The 21,027-nt window shown below is 45.7% G+C and overlaps 1 protein-coding gene across 1 annotated transcript; it reads right to left on the bottom strand.

Annotated features, from left to right (window-relative positions):
* Nucleotides 1–947: 947 nt before the first annotated feature.
* cfap144 (cilia and flagella associated protein 144) lies at nt 948–16,969 on the bottom strand. The gene is made up of 4 exons (XM_063074191.1): nt 16,507–16,969; nt 8,058–8,117; nt 7,850–7,953; nt 948–1,178 (listed from the first exon to the last, which is right to left on the bottom strand). The coding sequence occupies exons 1-4, from the start codon at nt 16,634–16,636 to the stop codon at nt 1,071–1,073; spliced, it is 402 nt and encodes a 133-aa protein (XP_062930261.1). The 5' UTR covers nt 16,637–16,969; the 3' UTR covers nt 948–1,070.
* Nucleotides 16,970–21,027: the final 4,058 nt, after the last annotated feature.

Genomic DNA, 21,027 nt, shown 5'->3' on the forward strand with positions numbered 1-21,027 from the left:
ACGAAAACGATTTTGGGATTGAAAGGCTTATCATATGAAGAACCCCAGCCGAGGCAACGTGTTGTGTCCTTGAGCAAGGTACTTAACCACACATTGCTCTGCGATGACACTGGTGCCAAGCTGTATGGGTCCTAATGCCCTTCCCTTGGACAACACTGGTGTTGTGGAGAGGGGAGACTTGCAGCATGGGCAACTGCTGGTCTTCCATACAACCTTGCCCAGGCCTGCGCCCTGGAGAGTGAAGACTTTCCAGGTGCAGATCCATGGTCTCGCAAGACTAACGGATGCCTTTAATGAAGAGCATTTGATGGCTCTGGGACTGTACTCACTCTAATTCAGAAGAATGAGAGCGATCTCATTGAAACCTATTGAATGTTGAAAGGCCTCAATAGAGTGAAGGTGGGGAGGACGTTTCCTATGGTGAGAAAGTCTAAGACCAGAGGTCACAGCCTCAGAATAGAGGGGTGTCCATTTAGAATGGAGTTGAGGAGGAATTTCTTCAGCCAGAATGGTGAATCTGTGGAATTCGTTGCCATTGACAGCTATGGAGGCTAAGCCACTGGATATATTTAAGGCAGAGGTTGATAGGTTCTTGATTAGGCAGGGCATGAAGGGATATGGGGAGAAGAGAGGAGATTGGGGCTGAGAGGGAAAATGGACCGGTTGGAAGGGCCTGTTTGTGCTGTATCTCAATGAATAAAGATTGGCTGCTGACTTGCAAGCTGGGATATTTGGAATAATGTGAACACAAGCAGTGGGTGCAGATCCAACCCGACTGAACCAGGTGCAAAGGTTTGACCTTTGTATTATATACATAAGGAACAGTACCATAAACCACAATGATCCTTTTTCGTGCAAATTAATTATTATATTCTACCAAGGATCACATTCCCTCAGCCTGAGCTATGCAGTTTAAAGAATGTCAATAAACGAAGCTATTTTCCAGCTGTTATGCATGTTTATTCTCGACAGATACGCAAAATTACAACTAGCTTGCTCACATTATTTTTACATCTCTTAAGTCTTGTCATACCCAGTAGGTAGATCAAAGGGATATTATGTGGCTTCCATTAATTTTTGGAGTTTTCCTTTTGAAGAAAGTACTGTGCCATAAATCTTGTAATTTCATTGCTTTGGTGAGGGAAGTTCAGTCTCCGATCATTCCAATCTGAAGAAACCTGCAGGAGAGAGTGAGATTTTAACCTATCAAGCCATTTCTGAACCATCTGCATTTCAAAGTATTGCTCAAAGTTCAAAGTGTGGAGGGGCCACTGCACGGGATCAGAAAAAGCTGTAGAAAGTTGTAAACTCAGCCAGCTCCATCACGGGCACCAGCCTCCCCAGCATCGAAGACACCTTCAAAGAACAATGTCTCAAGAAGGTGGCATCCATTAGTAAAGACCCCTATCGCCCAGGGCTTGCCCGTTTCTCATTGCTACCATCATGGAGGAGGTGCAGGAGCCTGAAGACACACACTCAATGATTCAGGAACAGCTTCTTCCCCTCTGTCAGCAGATTTCTGTGTGGACACTGAACCCGTGAGCACCACCTCACTCTGTTCTTGCTCCCTTTTTGCACTACTAATCTTTAATTTTTTTATATCTACATCATGTAAATTATATTTTTCTTTATTATATATTGCAATATACCTGCTGCAAATCAATAAATTTCACAACATATGCAGGTAATATTAATCCTGATTGTGATTCTGACTCCAGTTCCTTTTCAATATTAACATATTTTCACAATTGGGCTCGATGGCGTAATGCTATTACATCTCCAGCAACCTGGGTTCTCTTCCCGCTGCTGTCTGTAAAGACTATGTACATTCTCCCCATGGCCCCATGGATTTACTCCAGGTACTCCGGGGGCTTTGTCCCATTTTCCAAAGCCGTACAGGTCGGTAGGTTAATTGGTCACTTGGGTGTAATTGGGCGGTGCGGGCTACTGGGCTGGCGGGGCCTGTTAGCATGCTGTATCTCCAAATAAAATTAAGCATTGTATTGATTTCTTTATTATCACAAGCGAAGTGCAGCTCACTGACTTCATAAAATAGTTATCAAGACCATAAGAACATAAGATATAGGAGCAGAATTAGGTCATTGGGCTCAACGAGTCTGCTCCACCATTTCATCACGGCTGATCCAATTTTCCTCTCAGCCCCAGTCTCCTACCTTTACCTCCTATCCCTTCATGCACTGGCCAGTCGAGAATCTATCAACCTCTGCCTTAAATATACATAAAGACTTGGCCTCCACAGCTGCCCGCGCCTCATTAATGGGGCCTACCATTCAGCAGTACACTCTAGATCTCAGCCTCATGGCATAGTCTACTGGCAAAATCCCTCTCACTTTCGAAGTGATCACACATGGTATATTCATATGATAGTACAGCACTTACATTACTATTATTATCAGGATATAGTGTGGAACAGGCCCTACCAGCCCTTCGAGCTGTGGCGCCCAGCAACCTTCGATTTATCCTTCGTCTAATCATGGGACAATTTACAATGACCAACCGGTACATCTTTGGACTGTGGGAGTAAAGCCAGGCTGTCACGGGGCAAACGTACAAACTCATTACAGGCTGGGGTGGGAATTGAACCCGCGTTGCTGGTAGTGTAAAGTGTTGTGTTAACCACTACGCTACTGTGTCGCCCCGTAGAATAAGCCATGAAATTGAGTCACAGAGTCAAATAGCACAGAAGCCGACCCCTCAGCTCAAATTAACCATGCCAAACACAATTTCCATCGAAGCCGGTCATTCTTGCCCGAATTTGGCCCATATCCCTCCAATTCTTTCCTGTCTGTGTACTTGTGTCTTTTAAAAGTTATCCACATAGCTTTTAAATGTAGTTACTGTACCTGCTTCAACCACTTCCTCTGGCAGCTTGTTTCATATATACACCAGTCTCTCGGTGAAGAAGTTGCCCCTCAGGAACAGTTGAGTTCTTCCAGTAGGTTGTTTGTTGATTGAGATTAATGTAGGATCATAAGTAAATGGGTGGTTGATGGTCAGCCCAAACTTAGAGGGCCGAAGGGCCTTTTTCCATACTATATTTCTTTATGACTAGATCTTTCTTCTCTCACCTTAAACCCATCTAGTCATTGGTTACCTTTCCCTGGGAAAAAGACAGTGTGCATTCACCCTATGTTCCTCATGACGTTATGGACCTCTGCATCTCTCACATTCCAACGAATAAGGTCCTAGCCTGCCAACCTCTCCCTATAACTTGGGCCCTCGAGTCCTGGCAACACTCTTGTAAATCTTCCTTTGCACTGTTTTCAGTTTAGTGACGTCTTTCCCACAACAAGGTAACCAAAACTGAAATCTGAATCAGCCACACCAATGTCAAAGTTCAAAGTTTAAAGTAAATGAATTATCCAATATGTACACATCACCATATGCTACTCTGAGATTCATTTCCTCACAGGCTTTAGCAGTAGACAAAGAAATACAATAGAATCAATGAACAACTACACAAAAAAAGACTGACAACCAATGCACAGAAGAAGACAAACTGCGCAAGTACAAAAAAAAAACTAATAAGTCCAGTGGATTCCAGTTAATTGGGACACATCAGGACCAGTACATTTTGGCCCAGTTAAGCGGCTGCCCTAATGAGCTGAAGTTTCATGGAAATAGTTAAAATGGTATAAAAAGAGGCATTGATGAACTAGGAGGTTTATAGTCTGCTGAGGGCTATATCTGTGGCATTCAAGTCTGGCAGCCAGAACTATACAAGAAAACCAGGTGTGACTTACAAAGGGCTTTCTCAAGAGCAAAGGAACTATTCCGAACAAGGTTGGAGGCAGGATCAGATGCACATCAACTCGGGCATGTCATAAGGTGGTGACTGGGAACGGACCCAAGTGCAAGACCCAGACACTGAAGTACTAGGGACAGGACTAGGATATGGGGTGAGGGCTAGGACATGGACACGAAAAACCGGGAACCCAGAACAGGACTGGACAAGAGAGCTAGGAGCCCCGGCTTGGACTCCGAGCCAGAGACTGGACAAGGACCCAGAACCTGGATCTTGCCTCTGGCCCGGACCCCAGAACTAGGCAAGGACGTGACTTGGCTTGCAGACAGGACGAGGCTAGAGACTAGACACTTGAGGCGAGGCTTGAGACCAGAGACTTGAGGCAAGGCTTGAGACCAGAGGCTTGAGGCTTGGGGTCTTGAAGCTTTGTCATGGTCCGGATCGGGGTCCCTTTAAATTTAGCTTCTTTATGTTACGATCCGGACCGTTGATTCCCTGTTTTCCCGTGTCCCTCAACTTTGGTGATTAGAGGCAATTAACACTCGGCTGAACCGGTAGTTTATAGTCTCCAGCTTTCAGCCGTTCGGTGCAGGAGCGTCTGCAAAGTCACGGCGTGCTAATGTCTTTTGGCCGGACCAAGCCTTGACTCCGCCTGAAGCGAGTGTTGGTAATTCGCCTTTCCTCACCGGAGCAACCCTGGCCAGTTACCTCGCCGAAGCGAGCCTGCAAAGTTTCCTCATCAAGGTGGGTCCGTCAGTTAACCCACCGGAGAGAATCAAGAGCCGCTGTCTACTGTTCCCGGGCTGAGTCGAGAGCGCGGCACTACCCGGAGGTTCCAAGCACCACATCCTGGCTCCGGCGGCATCCAAGTACCACGTCCACGTCCTGGCACTGGTGGCGTTCAAGTACCACGTCCATGTCCTGGCCCTGGTGGGTTCAAGTACCATGTCAAGTCCTGGCACTGGCGGCTTCCCAGTTCTGAGTCTAGTCCTGGCCCTGGCGGTCTGTGATTTCTGTCCTACCCCCTTGTCTGAATCCCTTCTCTGCCCGTCTTGCCTCTAGCCCTCGTCTGCAGCCCCCACCTGCACTTCGGTCTAGTTCCATCACCGGAGCTAGATAGGTACTGTCTGGTGTTCATTCGTGTTGGTCTTGTCTTGTTCTGTCCTCGCCTCCATGGGGTAAGTCAGGCCGTCTTGCCGTTGCCCCGCGGAGGATCATGAGTCCCGGCCCTATGTCCTGTACCCAAGGAGGGGTCCCGGCTCTCTGTTCTGTGTGCGAGTCCCAGCCCTATGTCCTGTACCCAAGGAGGGGACCCGACTCTGTGTTCTGTGTATGTGTCCATGGTTCCATATACCTGCTCTCCCAAGACCGAGGCTCTGTGTTCCCATGTTCCTCCTCTCCCTAGCCCATGTCATGTCCATGCCTGGTTCCGGGGTCCAAGCCCGAGGCAAGACCCAGGTACCGGGTCCTTGCCCAGTCTCGGGCTCGGAGTCCATACCCTAGCCTCTTCATGTCTCCTCTAGTTCTGGGAGCCGATTCTGAGTCCTAGCCCAGACCCTTGGTCCCTGCCTAGTCGTAGTCCTCAGTCCTTGTCCAGTTCGCTACTCCTGCTCCTGCCTAGCTCTCCTGATATCAAACAATAAACTAAATTTAATTAACCTCACAAGATGCGTCTTGCATTTGGGTCCACCCTTGCTCCCAATGCCCCACCATTGTGAGAAGCTTGGCTTGGGGCGAGGCTCAAGGCTTGGGGTCTTGAAGCTCCTCCTGGGCAGGGCGCGGTACTCCTCCCGACAGAGGCGAGGGGACAGGAAGGGACAGAACCAACCGCAGGGTAACGGCAATCTGGTCTGACTTACCCGACGGAGGCAAGGGACAGGAAGGGACAGAACTCACCGCAGGGTAACGGCAATCTGGCCTGGCTTACCCGACAGAGGCAAGGGACAGGAAGGGAGCTAGGTACAGGGTGGCTCCAAGACAAGACTTCAGGCGAGACGAGGCGAGAGTTACCAGCAAGACAAGGCAAGGCTTCAGGCAATGCAAGGCAAGACAAGAACTTCAGGCAAGGCAAGAGTTACCAGCAAGAGAAGGCAAGACTTCAGGCGAGGAAACAGAAGGCAGGGGGAAGGGATACAAGGAGTAAGGACAAGAACAATCCAGCAGCCATGCCCTGGTCTCTGGAGGTATTTATGCAGCCAGCCCCAACGAGAATCAGCTGCCTCAATTAGTGCTCAACAGGAACAGAAACAGGGTAGACAGGAAAACCTGGAGCAAGGGTCGATGGACCAGACCATGAACCGGAATGCAGACTTCACGGACCGGTCCATGACAGGGCAGGGTTTGCAGGCTTATACTTCCTACAAAATGAAATGTAACATCATGAATGGCAGTGATGTTTCACTCTCAGATGAGCTGAATGCCTTTTATGCACGCTTTGAAAGGGAGAATAAAACTACAGCTATGCAGATTCCCACAGCATCCAGCGACTCTATGATTTCTGTCTTGGAGGCAGATGTCAGACTGTCTTTGAAGAGGGTGAACCTTCACAAGGTGACAGGCCCTAATGAAGTATCAGGTAGGGCTCTGAAAACCTGTGCCAACCAATTGGTGGGTGTGTTCAAAGACATTTTCAATCTCTCGTTGCTACAGTCGGAAGTTCCCACCTGCTTCAAAAGGGCAACAGTCATACCAGTGCCCAAGAAGAGCTGGGTGAGCATCCTTAATGACTACCGTCCAATAGCACTCACATCTATGGTGATGAAGTGTCTTAAGAGGTTAGTTATGGCTAGAATTAATCCTGTCTCAGCAAAGACCCACAGCAATTTGCCTATTGCCACAATAGGTATATGGCAATCTCATTGGCTCTTCATGTGTCATGTGGCCTTGAATCACCTGGAGAATACTAATACCTATAATCAGGAAGCTGCTTATTGACTACAGCTCTGTGTTTAGCACAATCTGATCAAAAAGTTCCAGAACCTAGGTCTCCCTCTGTACCTCCCTCTGCAACTGGATCCTCTACTTCCTAACCAGAAAACCACAATCTGTGTGGGTTGGAAATAACAGCTCCACCTCGTTGACAATCAACACTGACGTACCTCAGGGGTGTGTGCTTAGCCCACTGCTCTACTCTCTCTATACCCATGTCTGTGTGGCTAGGCACAGCTCAAATGCCATCTATAAATTTGCTGATGACACAACTATTGTTGGCAGAATTTCAGATGGTGATGAGAGGGCGTACAGGAGCGAGATAAATCAGACAGCTGAGTGATGTGGCAGCAACCACTTTGCATTCAACATCAGTGAGACCAAAGAAATGGTTGTGGACTTCAGAATGGGTAAGACGAGGGAACACACACCAATCCTCACTGAGGGATCAGAAGTAGAAAGAGTGAGAAATTTCAAGTTCCTAGGTGTCAATAACTCTGGACCCAGCATATCGATGCAGCTACAAAGAAGGCATGGTAGCTATATTTTATTAGGAGTTTGAGGAGGTTTGGTATGTCACCGAAAACACTTGAAAATTTCTTCAGATGTACCATGGAGAGTATTCTGACTGGCTGCATCTCCATCTGGTACGGGGTGGTTGCGGGGGAACTACTGCATAGGAACAAAATAAGCTGTAGCGTTGTAAACTCAGTCAGCTCCTTCATGGGCACAAGTCTCTGAGAGCATCAGGACATCTTCAAGGAGCAAGCACACAACACATTGAACTTTGAAGTGGATGGGCTACAGCAGCAGAAGATCATGAACATACACTCAGTGACTGCTTTATTAGGTATAGGAAGGGTCTAATTAAGTGGCCACTGGGTGTATATTTCATGTGAAGTATTTTTATGCCAACTCATTTTAATGGAGGGAATTCCAACCTTTTTTATGCCCTGGACCCTTACCGTTAACCGAGGGGTCCAGGACCCCAGATTGAGAACCCCTGGTTTAGAGGTTTTCTACTTCTGAAAATGTTCCACTGTAAATGTCAAGCTCTTGCTGGGTGACTTTGTAGCCTCATCCCACTTTCAACACCAGATTTATGTGCCTGGTATTTTCCATAGTGTTTCTTTTCAGGGAGCTTAATGTCCTTACCAGTGGAGTCGTTATCCAGCCAATCTCCTGAGCTTCTGTCTGGGGCATGGTGTACTTCATCCTTGGTTCCAGAAAGTTGCGCCTTAGTATTCTGGACAACTCCTCTAAATGATGATATGGAAACCACATGCAAGAATTATAAGTAGAACAAGACCTTTCGCGTACCAGGAGAGCATATTATGAGAATAAAATGAATATAGATACATACGATCCTCCTCCCCTTCCATATCCACATCGCGGACATTAGGTTTTCCTGTAATACAATGGACTGTTGGGAAAATAAATACAAGGCACATATTTAGACAGAATATCATTTAAAAAAAACATCTTATGTTACTTAAAGCTAAATGTGATGATATATTACTTATGCAACTTTCATATTTTCAACTATGATAAAAATTGGGATGTTCTCTTTATCCCTTACTCAACATCACTACTAATTTATTTGGTTTAGCACAACATTGTGGGCTGAAGGGCCTGTTCCTGTGACGTACAGTTCTATGTTCTACAATTCTGTGCAATGAAGTTTAACAGTTACAGGGAAAGCACAGTGCAGGTAAATAATAAAGTGTAAAATCATGATGACATTGATTCTTAAGTCAAGCATCTGTCTTGTCAAAGTCAAAGTAAATTTATTATCAAAGTATACATATGTCACCATATATTACCCTGAGATTCATTTTCTTGCAGGCATTTACAGGAAAGTAAGGAAATAGAATAGAATTTATGGAAACTGTATATAAATAAGACTGGCAAACAACCAATATACAAAAGAAAGCAAATTGTGCAATAACAAATATGCACAGTACTGTGCAGAAGGCTTAGGCACAAACAGGGTGCCTTAGAGTTGTGCTGGTACTATATTTGTCAACGTAGAGCAGAGAGCGAGTTTGTAAATCTGGCGGGAGTAAATGATGTTAGGAATGGCGAGGGTGGAGCACCCTGGGAGGGGTGTGGGACAGGCAGCGGAGAAGGACTGCCAGGGTTGGGGAAGTGCGATGTGGGTGCAGACACACCCAGCCCTGAGAAACCAGACAAGATCATTTGATCCCAAACAACTGGTTTATTGATCATTACAGAATGTCTCTCTGGTGCTTCCCGCTGCCTCCCCTCTTCCTTCCCCTTTTCCCAACCATGATTCCCCTCTCCCTGCCCCCTTCCATCAGTCCACAGTAGAGACCCACATCAGAATCAGGTTTATCATCACTCACATATGTCAAGAACTTTGTTTTTTTTCGCGGCAGCAGTACAGTGCAATACGTAAAATTCCTACAGTACCATGTAAAAGTCTTAGGCATGCTAGCTATATATACTGTATGCGCCAAAGACTTTTGCACAGTTCTGTATGTTGTATTACTGAAACCATAGCCTCATCACTGCTTGCTGGAACTTGCTCCGATCAATTTGCCTGCTGTGCTCTCTGTCAGATTCAGAATCAGATTTAATATCACTGACATACATTATGAAATCTGTTGTTTTGTGGCAACAGTAAAGTGCAATACAGAAAAAGTACTATAAATTTCAAAAATATATATTGTCTATAATAAAATTAAATAAGTACTGCAAAAAGGAAGCAAAAGTAGTGAGGTAGTGTTCATGGGTTGGTTCATTGTCTGTTCAGAAATCTTTTTTTAATATAATTTTTATTGAGTTTTCAAAGTGAATACATGAAAAGATAATATCTACCCCCCCTCCCCTTAACCCTTCCCCCCCCCCGATATATACTCCTACCTGAAAAAAAAAGAAGAACTGCCTGGATATTGGAAGGTTTCCACGTGCTCCATGGGATTCAAAATAAATTTAGTATATTTATTTATTACTTTCCCCAAGGGACCAACATCTTTATCATCAGAGCAACTAAATATGCCATCCTATCTTTTATAAATAAGGGTGCCAAATATTCAAAAATGTTTCATATTTATCTCTTAAATTATAAGAAATTTTTTTCGAGTGGAATAGAACTAGCCATTTCATTGTTGCAACGATTCATACTTAAATATAAATTGGATTTCCAAGTAACTGCAATAGCCTTCTTAGCTACTGCCAATGCAATTTTTATGAATTCTTTCTGATATTTATTCAATTTAAGTTTCGGTTTTATCCCTTCAATATCAGCTAATAGAAATAATACAGGGTTATGTGGAAGTTGAGTTCCAGTAATTTGTTCCAATAAGACTCTTAAATTTATCCAAAAAGGTTGAATTTTAGAACAAGACCAAGTAGAATGTAAGAAAGTACCAATTTCTTGATTACACCGAAAGCATTGATCAGAGTCTGTTCAGAAATCTCATGGGGGAGGGGAAAAAGTTGTTCCTAAAATGTTGATAGTGTGTGTTCAGACTCCTGTACCTCCTCTCTGATGACACTAATAAGAAGAGAGCATGTCCTGGGGGGAACTAGGAGTCATTAACGATGGATGCTGCCATTCTGAAGATGTCTTTAATGTTGGGGAGGCTGGTGATGGAGCTGACTGAGTTTGCAACTCTCTGCAACATTACTCGTTGTTAAAGTAGTGACTACACCTCAGTATGTGCAGGTTACCATCACCTAAACTTTGGACATGGCAAACATACAACTGAATTCCCACAAACTGAAGAGTCCAGTGTGTAGACCCGCATTTGTTCCTACGAATGGTACTTTATGTTGGTGGTTCTCCATAGACACTGCCTGACCTCCTGAGTTCCTCGAGTGTTTCGAGCGTGCTGCTCCAGATTCCAGTACCCGTGGTCTCTTATGTCTCCAGAATGAGAATGTTTGATTGGAACAGACCCTGAGCCTCCCTCCCACCCCAACACCTGTCATCTTGAGGGTGCCTTGTCATAAGTGGTCTTTGCTTGTTTGTAAGAGAACGGTGAATCTATGGGATTCATTGCCACAGATGGCTGTGGGGGCCAAATCATTGGGTATATTTAAAGAGGAGGTTAATAAGTTTGTGATTAGTAAGAGCATCAAAGGTTACTGGGAGAAAATAGGAGAATGGGGTTGAGAGAGAAGATGAATCAGCCACGATGGAGCAGACTAGATGGGCTGAATGACCTAATTTGCTCCTATGTCTTATGGTCTTACAAGTTTTGTACAAATTTACCATTACCACACTTCTCAAAAGCAAAAAAATAAAGTTACATGGGCTAGTAGTATAATTAAGAAAATGAAAACTATCACAATACCCTCAGTGTGTCGTAAGGAGGTGGCTGGGAATAGACCCAAGGGCAAGACACTGACACTGAAGTACTAGGGACAGGACTAGGATACAGGGTGAAGGCTAGGACATGGACAAGAAAACCGGGAACCCGGAACAGGACTGGACAAGAGAGCTAGGAGCTCGGGCTTGGACTCCAAGCCAGAGACTGGACAAGGACCCAGAACCTGGGGCTTGCCTCTGGCTCAGACCCCAGAACTAGGCAAGGACGAGGCTGGAGTCTTCAGACTTGGGGCCAGGCTTGGCTAGAGACTTGAGGCGAGGCGGGAGACCAGAGACTTGAGGCTTGGGGCGAGGCTCGAGGCTTGGGGTCTTGAAGCTCCTCCTGGGCAGGGCGCGGAACACCACCCAACGGAGGCAAGGGACAGGACCAACCACAGGGTAAATGCAATATGGCCTGGCTTACCCGACGGAGGCAAGGGACAGGAAAGGACAGAACCAACCGCAGGGTAGATGCAATACGGCCTGGCTTACCCGACGGAGGCAAGGGACAGGAAGGGACAGAACCAACCACAGGGTAACGGCAAGGCGGCCTGACTTACCCAGCGGAGGCAAGGGACAGGAAGGGAGCTAGGTACAGGGTGGCTCCAAGACAAGACTTCAGGGGAGACGAGGTGAGAGTTACCAGTAAGACAAAGCAAGGCTTCAGGCATGCAAGGTGAGACAAGAACTTCAGGTGAGGCGAGAGTTACTGCAAGACAAGGCAAAGCTTCAGGCAATGCAAGGTGAGACAAGAACTTTGGGCGAGGCAAGAGTTACTGCAAGACAAGGCTAGGCTCCAGGCAAGGAAACAGAAGGCAGGGGAAGGGATACAAGGAGTAAGGACAAGAGCAATCCAGCAGACATGGCCTGGTCTCTGGAGGTATTTATGCAGCCAGCCCCGATGAGAATCAGCTGCCTCAATTAGTGCTCAACAGGAACAGAAACAGGGTAGACAGGAAAACGTGGAGCAAGGGTCAATGGACTGGACCATCAACCAGAATGCGGACTTCACGGACCGGACCATGACACAGTCACCTCTTTATTAGATACAGGAGTGGAACCCAGAGCAGTCACCTGCTTCTGTAGCCCACTCATTTCGAGGTTTGATGTGTTGTACATTCAGATGTGCTCTTCTGCACATCACTGTTGTAATGTGTGGTTATTTGAGTTACTTTTGCCTGCTTCTCAGCTTGAACCAGTCTGGCCATTCTCCTCTGATGTCTCTCATTAACAAGGCATTTTCGCCCACAAAGCTGCCACTCATTGAATGTTTTTGTATTTGTTGTACAATTCTCTGTAAACTCTAGAGACTGTTGTGCGTGAAAATCCCAAGAATAGGGGTAAGGTATGCAGAGAGAGTTGTCATCGCTGTGCTTCAATCAAGACCTGACAAGGCCGACACAAAAAGAAGGGAGTTAAATATAATTACCAGAAATCCTAATTGGCTGGAATGTGTGCATTTTTCACATGCGTGATTTGTTGTCCGCTTTCAGTTGTTCACCTGCGAAAGCAACCAAAATCCACAGCGACGTCCACCATGGTGACGCTCATCGCTCATACCAAAGAGCAGTCACGATATGTACTGGCAATGTCGGAACCCAAGTGTGGAGGAAAGACAGACACCCATGTAGAGACGGTGACCAGAATTTATTCATTAGAGCATTGGTGGCTCAGCTGAGTAACACTGTGAAACGTAACATTCTCAAAGCTAGAATTAATCCTGGGAAGGGGGAAGGAAGAAGCACAAGGTGGTAGTTGATTGGTGAAAGAGAGGTAACCTCCAACCTGATGGCATGAACATCGATTTCTTGAACTTCCAGTAATTGGCGCCCCGTCCTTCACCTTTCCCCATTCTAATTTCCCTCTCTCACCTTATCTCCTTACTTGCGCATCACCTTCCTCTAGAGCTCCTCCGCTTCCCTTTCTTCCATGGTTTCCTACCCTCTCCTATCAGATTCCACCTCCTCCAGCCCTTTACCTCTTCCCACCAATCGACTTCCCAGCTCTTTACTTCCCACCTGCCCCCTCTCCCGGTTTCACCTTCTCGGATTTCTCCTCTTCCTTTCCAGTCACGACGAAGAGCCTCGGCCTCAAACATCGACTGTTTACTCTTTTCCATAGATGCTGCCTGACCTGCTGAGTTCCTCCAGCAATTCGTGCGCATAGGTTTGGATTTCCAGCATCTGCAGGTTTTGTCGTCTTTGTGACATCTGCAAGGTCGAGTGATTTTGTGTACATACATACAGATCTATTTCTCTCTATTATTGCTCTCTTTTTGCACTATTTATTGATTTTCTATATAGATAGATAGATATACTTTATTAATCCCGAGGGAAATTTGGTTTCGTTACAGCCACACCAACCAAGAATAGAGCATAAATATAGTGATACAAGAAACCCCAACAATCAAACAACAAAATGCAAACTATGCCAGATGGAAAATAAGTCCAGGACCAGTCTATTGGCTCAGAGTGTCTGACCCTTCACGGGAGGAGCTGCACGTTCGATGGCCACAGGCAGGAACGACCTCCCGTGCCGCCAAGTGTTGTATCACGGTGGAATGTGGCCGAAGTCCAACAGTAAAAAGTTCAATATCCAGTCTGCAAGCACGTTCCTCGATTGTAATATGCCCCGGATTGCACCATCCATTGTTAGCCAGAACAGTAAGCACCAAACTCCTTTACGCTTACCGCTCTCAGTGCACTTCCGATCAGTCGGAACGGTATTACCCATCGAACTCCTCTTCTCCAAAATTCTTATTGTAATTTGTATTATTGCATTGTACTGCTGCCACAAAACAACAAATTTCACGACATGTTAGTTTATTTATTTATTGAGATAGAGTGTGGGATAGGCCCTTCCGGGCCTTCGAGCCACACTGTTCAGCCATCCCCTGATTTAATCCTCATCTTAACCACAGGACAATTTACAATGACCAAATAACCTCTGAGCCAGTAGGTCTTTGGGAGGAAACCTGAGGGGACCCACATAGTCACATGGAAAACATACAAACTCTTTGAACCCAAATACTCTTTGAATACAAATTGAACCTGGGTCACCTGTACTGTAAAGCATTGTGCTAACCATTATGCTACCGTGCCACCTTTATGTCAGTGATAATCAATCTGATTCTGGTATACTGGGGATGAATTCGATTTACAGACATTGTAAACACTGAACCTGTTGGTAAGTCAGGAATGACTTGTCATTTGTTAGTTGTAAAGTACGTTTCATCATCATTGTTATGTGCCATGTTGTAAGACATAGGCAATCATAGTCTTTCCATTGTTCTTGGCAAATTTTTCTACAGAAGTGGTTTGCCATTGCCTTCTTCTGGGCAGTGTCTTTACAAGACGGGTGACCCCAGCCATTATCAGTACTCCTCAGAGATTGTCTATTTGGTGTCAGTGGTCGCATAACCAGGTCATACGACCATCCACCACCTGCTCACATGACTTCACGTGACCCTGATCGGTGGGGGGTGGGGGGGGGCGGATAAGCAGGTGCTACACCTTGCCCAAGGGTGAGCTGCAGGCTAGTGGAGGGAAGGAGCACCTTACACCTCCTTCGGTAGAGACGTATCTCCACCCCACCACCCATAAGGTACCTTTGGATATCCTAAAAAAAAACATATTGCTACATAAATACAGACGTTCTTCATTGGGAACTTTTATATTTTATTAATAATAAAAACATTTTCGCTCCCAATTTCAGCAATATGTTGTCTGGGATAATTTTTTTTCCATTGGAGTTTATAGCATCAATGTGACCCAACACATTGACCTAAGAATTAAGTCAAATTATTATCAAAGAATATGTACGGTACCCTCCAAAGAGGCCACAACCATGTCGTTGGGTTTGGAGGCTTGCGTGCTTCAATGACCTCGAGAACGATGTTGGCTGGAGTCAGGGTATAATGCTTTGGCTGTTGGTAGGGTCACCCATGCCAAACAGGTCAAAGGTAGAGGCCAGACTAAGGGTGGTCCACTGGTCCTCCAGGTTCGGGGGTTCAGCTCAGGGCTAACAACCCTGACTGGTAAACCAAATCTGTTAGGGAAAAAGCAATGAAGAATCCTTCTGAGTGTGATGGTATCCCTGAGTCTCTTCCCAGACTTACATGAATAGTAGTAATGAAAACCGAGCTACTGACACGATGAAGGAAGCCCTGACTACCGCCAGAAATGGAGGACCTTCAGTGCTGCCCCAAACGCCAGCGGCGTAACTGGCAGCATCGAGGGTTTATAGCATACTGCCTTGAGATTCGTCTTCTTGCAGGCAGCCACAAAATCAAAGAAACTCAGTAGAACCCGTACAAAGAAAAACGCCATACAAAAGGACCATCGAACACCTAAAGTACGAAAAAAAGAACAGATTGTGCAAACAAAACGTAAACGATTAACTTTAACCGCAGGGTATACATCCGCAGGCAATTCAGTTCAGGGCTGAAGCACCCTATCAGGAGTAAACAAGAACACAAGGAACATTAACCGCGGAGTCTCAAAAGTGTATCCACAACTCTGGAGCGCGATTCAGCCCTGAGGCGGCTGAAGCCCGTCCAGAAGCCGATGGCTACAGAACAACCGCACCTGAACCCGACCGAGTGCCTCAACGCTCCTAAATGCCCTGATGTACAGATGTGTACTGTTTTCGTAATTATATGTGCCTTGCGCTCTGTATGACTGCTGGTACAGCACTATGTTTCACACCTTGTCCCAGAATAACACTGTTTCATTTGGCTGTTACATGTATGGTTGAATGACAATTAAATTTGAACTTGAAGTGAACTCCCACTTTGAAATCTTTCATCATGTTCTAGGCAGTAGAGCCATTGTATCCAATCATGATGTCTTCCATTACTGCAGGTTTTAACCATCCCGGAAAGAGGATGCAATAATTACTCATAAGATTATTCAAATCCAGGTAATAATTTAAATCGGGGTTGTCAGGCGGTGCGGCTCGAAGGGCCGGTAGGGCCCTATTCTGCCCTGTTCCCTAAATAAAATATTAATTAGCCAATTAAATAGCCCGATTTAAATATGTTAAGGGTATCCACTCTTCCGTCCTCCGTCTGCCTATTATCCGTCCGCACCTGGATCCACCTATCACCTCGCCAGCTCCTGCAATTTTTAGACCAGTTGAAGGGACTCGACCCGAAATAACGGCTGTCGCCTTCGCTCCACAGACACTTCCTTACCCGCTGATATTCTCCAATGGATTATTTATTTTCCTAGTCTAATATTGCTAAAGTCTATGTGCGTGCACTTTTTAAAAAGCCATTTTGAGGTTACTTTCCCGAAGTCTGGCGCATTTTGCGGGCTGCCCGGCACAATCCTCGCTGATTTGTTTTGACGTGAACGATGCATGTTTGAGTGAACATCTGACAAATAAACTAATCTGTTTTTTAAAAAATAAAAATCCAGTTCAGATATATAAATGGTGAAAGCCTGACAGCCGACGCGGTTTACTCGTGACTTACACTTCGTGCGGAAGTTGATGTTGAAGTTTGTGTGGAGTTTCTGGCTGCGTAGTTCTTTCCTGATGGTTTCCCGGTCGATGGCCAGTTGCTGCACAGCATCTTTTGGTGCTTTCTCCACCGGCCGTGCCATCCTGTGAGGTCGCCTTGCCCTCTCGGTTACAGAAACTCCCGGCTGCCTGAGATCGCTACAGCGAATTGTTACACTGGTCACCAGGCAACCACCGGTGGAACCCAGACACAACCTCCCTCCCCCACACTCTCCGGCAGACTCCTGGAAGCCTCGTTGATTCTAATCCCAGCCTGTTACTGAATTGCCTTTCTTTGTCTAAATTATGACCCATGGGAAAATAATATTAATCGTATCAATTTAATCTGCAATTTGCCTATCCCACAACAGGTCTACGGTAATCTCGTTGGCTCTTCCCGGCCTTGGATCACCTGAACAATACAAATAGCTACGTCAGGATGCTATTCATTTACTACACCTCAGCGTTTAACACAATCATTCCTACAGTTCTGACAAAAAAAAACTCCAGAACCTGAGCCTCTGTACCTCCCCCTGCAACTGGATCTTCATAACCGGAAGACCACTGTCCGTAAGGATTGGAAATAACATCTCAGAATCGGATTTATTACCGCCGGCACATGACGTGAAATTTGTTAGTTTAGCAGCAGCAGTTCAATGCAATACATAATCGAGCAGAGAGAAAAAATAATAAATAAACAGGTGAATCAATTACGTATGTTGAATAGATTTTTTTTTAAACGTGCAAAAACAGAAAATACTGTATATTAAAAAAAAGTGAGGTAGTGTCCAAAGATTCAATGTCCATTCAGGAATCAGATGGCAGAGGGGAAGAAGCTGTTCCTGAATTGCTGAGTGTGTGCCTTCAGGCTTCTGTATCTCCTACCTGATGGTAACAGTGAGAAAAGGGCATGTCCTGGGCGCTGGAGGTCCTTAATAATGGACGCTGCCTTTCTGAGACACCGCTCCCTAAAGATGTCCTGGGTACTTTGTAGGCTAGTGCCCAAGATTGAGCTGACTAGATTTACAACCTTCTGCAGCTTCTTTCGGTCCTGTGCAGTGGCCCCTCCATACCAGACAGTGATGCAGCCTGTCAGAATGCTCTCCACTGTACAACTATAGAAGTTTTTGAGTGTATTTTTTTGACATGCCAAGTATAGCCGCTGTCTTGCCTTCTTTATAACTACATCGATATACTGGGACCAGGTTAGATCCTCAGAGATCTTGACTCCCAGGAACTTGAAGCTGCTCACTCTCTCCACTTCTGATCCCTCTATCAGGATTGGTATGTATGTGTTCCTTCGTTTTACCCTTCCTTAAGTCCACAATCAGCTCTTTCATCTTACTGTCGTTGAGTGCCAGGTTGTTGCTGCGGCACCACTCCACGAGTCGGCAAATCTCACTCCTTCACACCCTCTCGTCCCCACCTGAGATTCTACCAACAATGGTTGTATCGTCAGCAAATTCTCCATGGTATTTGAGCTATGCCTAGCCACACAGTCATATTATATAGAGAGTAGAGCGGTGGGCTAAGCACACACCCCTGGGGTGCGCCAGTGTTGATCATCAGCGAGGAGGGCATGTTATCACCAACCCGCACAGACTGCGGTCCACCTCGCTCACAACAACCACTGGCGCACCTCAAGGGTGTGTGCTTAGCCCACTGTTCTACTCTCTCTACACCTATGACAGTGTGGCTAGGCATAGCTCAAGTGATACCACCATTGTTGGCAGAACTTCAGGTGGTGACGAGGTGGCGTACAGGAGCGAGATGTACCAGCTAGTTGAGTGGTGTGGGACTTGCACTCAACGCCAGTAAGACCAAAGAACTGATTGTGGACTTCTGAATGTGTAAGACGAGGAAACAGGAACCGATCCTCTTTGAGGGACAGAAGTAGAAAGAGTGAGCAATTTTTAGTTCCTAGGTGTCAATATCTCTGAGGACCTCACCTGGACCCAACATATCGATGTAGCTACAAAGAAGGCACGACAATGGCTAATATTTCATGAGGAGTTTGGGGAGATATGGTATGTCACCTAAAACTGTATACAGATATACCATGGAGAGCATTCTGACTGGCTGCATCACCGTCTGGTATGGGAGGTGGGGGAAGGGCTCGAAACAAGCTGCAGACAGTTGTAAACTTAGTCAGCTCCGTCATGGGCACTAGTCTCTGTAGTATCCACGACATCTTCAAGAAGCGAAGCCTCAGGAAGGCAGCGTCCAGTATTAAGGACCCCCACCACCAAGGACATGCCGTCTGCTCATTGCTACCACCAGGAAGGAGGTGCAGGAGCCTGAAGGCACACACTCAAGGTTGCAGGAACAGCTTCTCCCCCTCTGCCATCAGATTTCTGAATGGACATTTTACCTTTGAACACTACCTCACTGCTTTAATTATTTCTATTGTTGCACTACTTATTTAATTCAAATATTTAATGTTTATACTTTATGTAATTCACGTTTTTTTTTCTGTTCTATTATTATGTATTGCATCGTACTGCAGCCGCATAGACATCAGATGTCACATGTGCCGATGATATTAAACCTGCTTCTGATTCTTAGTCTGTGGGCTGTATAATTTGTTCCAGCCCAGTTTGTGGTCTACTCTAGATGAAATGTTAGCTTTTAACTTTTCCACATTAACAGGTATGTAAGTAACATAGTCGACCTTATCCAAAGTGTCCTCAGTTAAAGGGATTTAATTATTATTCAGCGGCATTGGCATTGCAGAGAACGTACTGTACATCCGTATAAACACGAACTACTTTTTCAGTTTAAATTGATTGCTATTTATTTATTAATTCGTGTCCCGACCATTCTTTGTGCCCCGTTACCCACTCTCCCGTCGGCCGCTACAGAACCTGTTCTGGTCCTGAAAAAGCGGTGGAGAATATCTTTAAAAAGGCAATGGGTTTAAAGCAAAACAGAGTCGTCGAGTCCTACAGAATTCCAAGTATCATTTTGAACTAGTTAAATAAATTTAAACTTGTTCGAGCAGTAATAGCCGGGCTCCATTTGACTTTGAGATGTGGGTATTTATAGAACTCGTTCAAAGAGAGAGTACGGGGGATCGGATTGCTGTTCTGACTGGGCTGGGTTATAATTATACGTGGAATCGCCGTATCAACACATCATGCAATATATTAATATCTTTGACGTTAAGGAGTAGTCATAGAACCATAGAGTTATGCAGCACGGTAACAGGCCCTTCGGCCCTTCGGGCCCATGCTAACCGTGTTGCCTTCCTGAGCTAGTTTGCCTGCATTTGACCCCATCCCTCGAAACCTTTCCCATCCATGACCCTGTCCAAATGTCTTCTAAATGTTTAATTGCAGCGGCCTCTATAACTACCCCCGACAGCTGGTCCTCCCACGCCGTACACAGCAGTTAGCGTTAGGGTCTGCGACCCGGGTTCAATTCCCGCCGCTGCCTGTACGTTCTCCCCGTGACCGCGTGGGTTTCCTCCGGGTGTTCTGGTTTCCTCGCACATTCTGAAGATGCCCGGGTTAGTAGCACAATTAGCCACATGGGTGTAATTCAGCATCACGGGGTCGTTGGGCAGGAACAGCATGTTACCGTGCTGTGAGCAGAATTATCTGCAGCTTAATGTGAAAAAGACGAAGGAGCTGGTGGTAGACCTGAGGAGAGCTAAGGTACCGGTGACCCCTGTTTCCATCCAGGGGGTCAGTGTGGACATGGTGGAGGATTACAAATACCTGGGAATACGAATTGACAATAAACTGGACTGGTCAAAGAACACTGAGGCTGTCAACAAGAAGGGTCAGAGCCGTCTCTATTTCCTGAGGAGACTGAGGTCCTTTAACAGCTGCCGGACGATGCTGAGGATGTTCTACGAGTCTGTGGTGGCCAGTGCGATCATGTTTGCTGTTGTGTGCTGGGGCAGCAGGCTGAGGGTAGCAGACACCAACAGAATCAACAAACTCAACAGTAAGGCCAGTGATGTTGTGGGGATGGAACTGGACTCTCTGACGGTGGTGTCTGAAAAGAGGATGCTGTCCAAGTTGCATGCCATCTTGGACAATGTCTCCCATCCACTACATAATGTACTGGTTAGGCACAGGAGTACATTCAGCCAGAGACTCATTCCACCGAGATGCAGCACAGAGCATCATAGGAAGTCATTCCTGCCTGTGGCCATCAAACTTTACAACTATTCCCTTGGAGGGTCAGACACCCTGAGCCAATAGGCTGGTCCTGGACTTATTTCCTCGCATAATTTACATATTACTATTTAATTATTTATGGTTTTATTACTATTTAATTATTTATGGTGCAACTGTAACGAAAACCAGTTTCCCCAGGATCAATAAAATATGACTATGACTATGACTATCTCTTAAATTTAAAAAAATGAGTTAAATTACCCAACACCCTGTGAAGAAAAGTTGCCTTTCAGATATCTTTTAAATCTCTCCCCCTTCACCATAAATATGTCCTGTAGGTTTGGACTCCACTGCCCTGGGGGAGAAAA

The sequence above is a fragment of the Mobula hypostoma genome, chromosome 21 (genome assembly GCF_963921235.1).
Source record: "Mobula hypostoma chromosome 21, sMobHyp1.1, whole genome shotgun sequence".
In the NCBI taxonomy this organism is placed as follows: Eukaryota; Metazoa; Chordata; class Chondrichthyes; order Myliobatiformes; family Myliobatidae; genus Mobula; species Mobula hypostoma.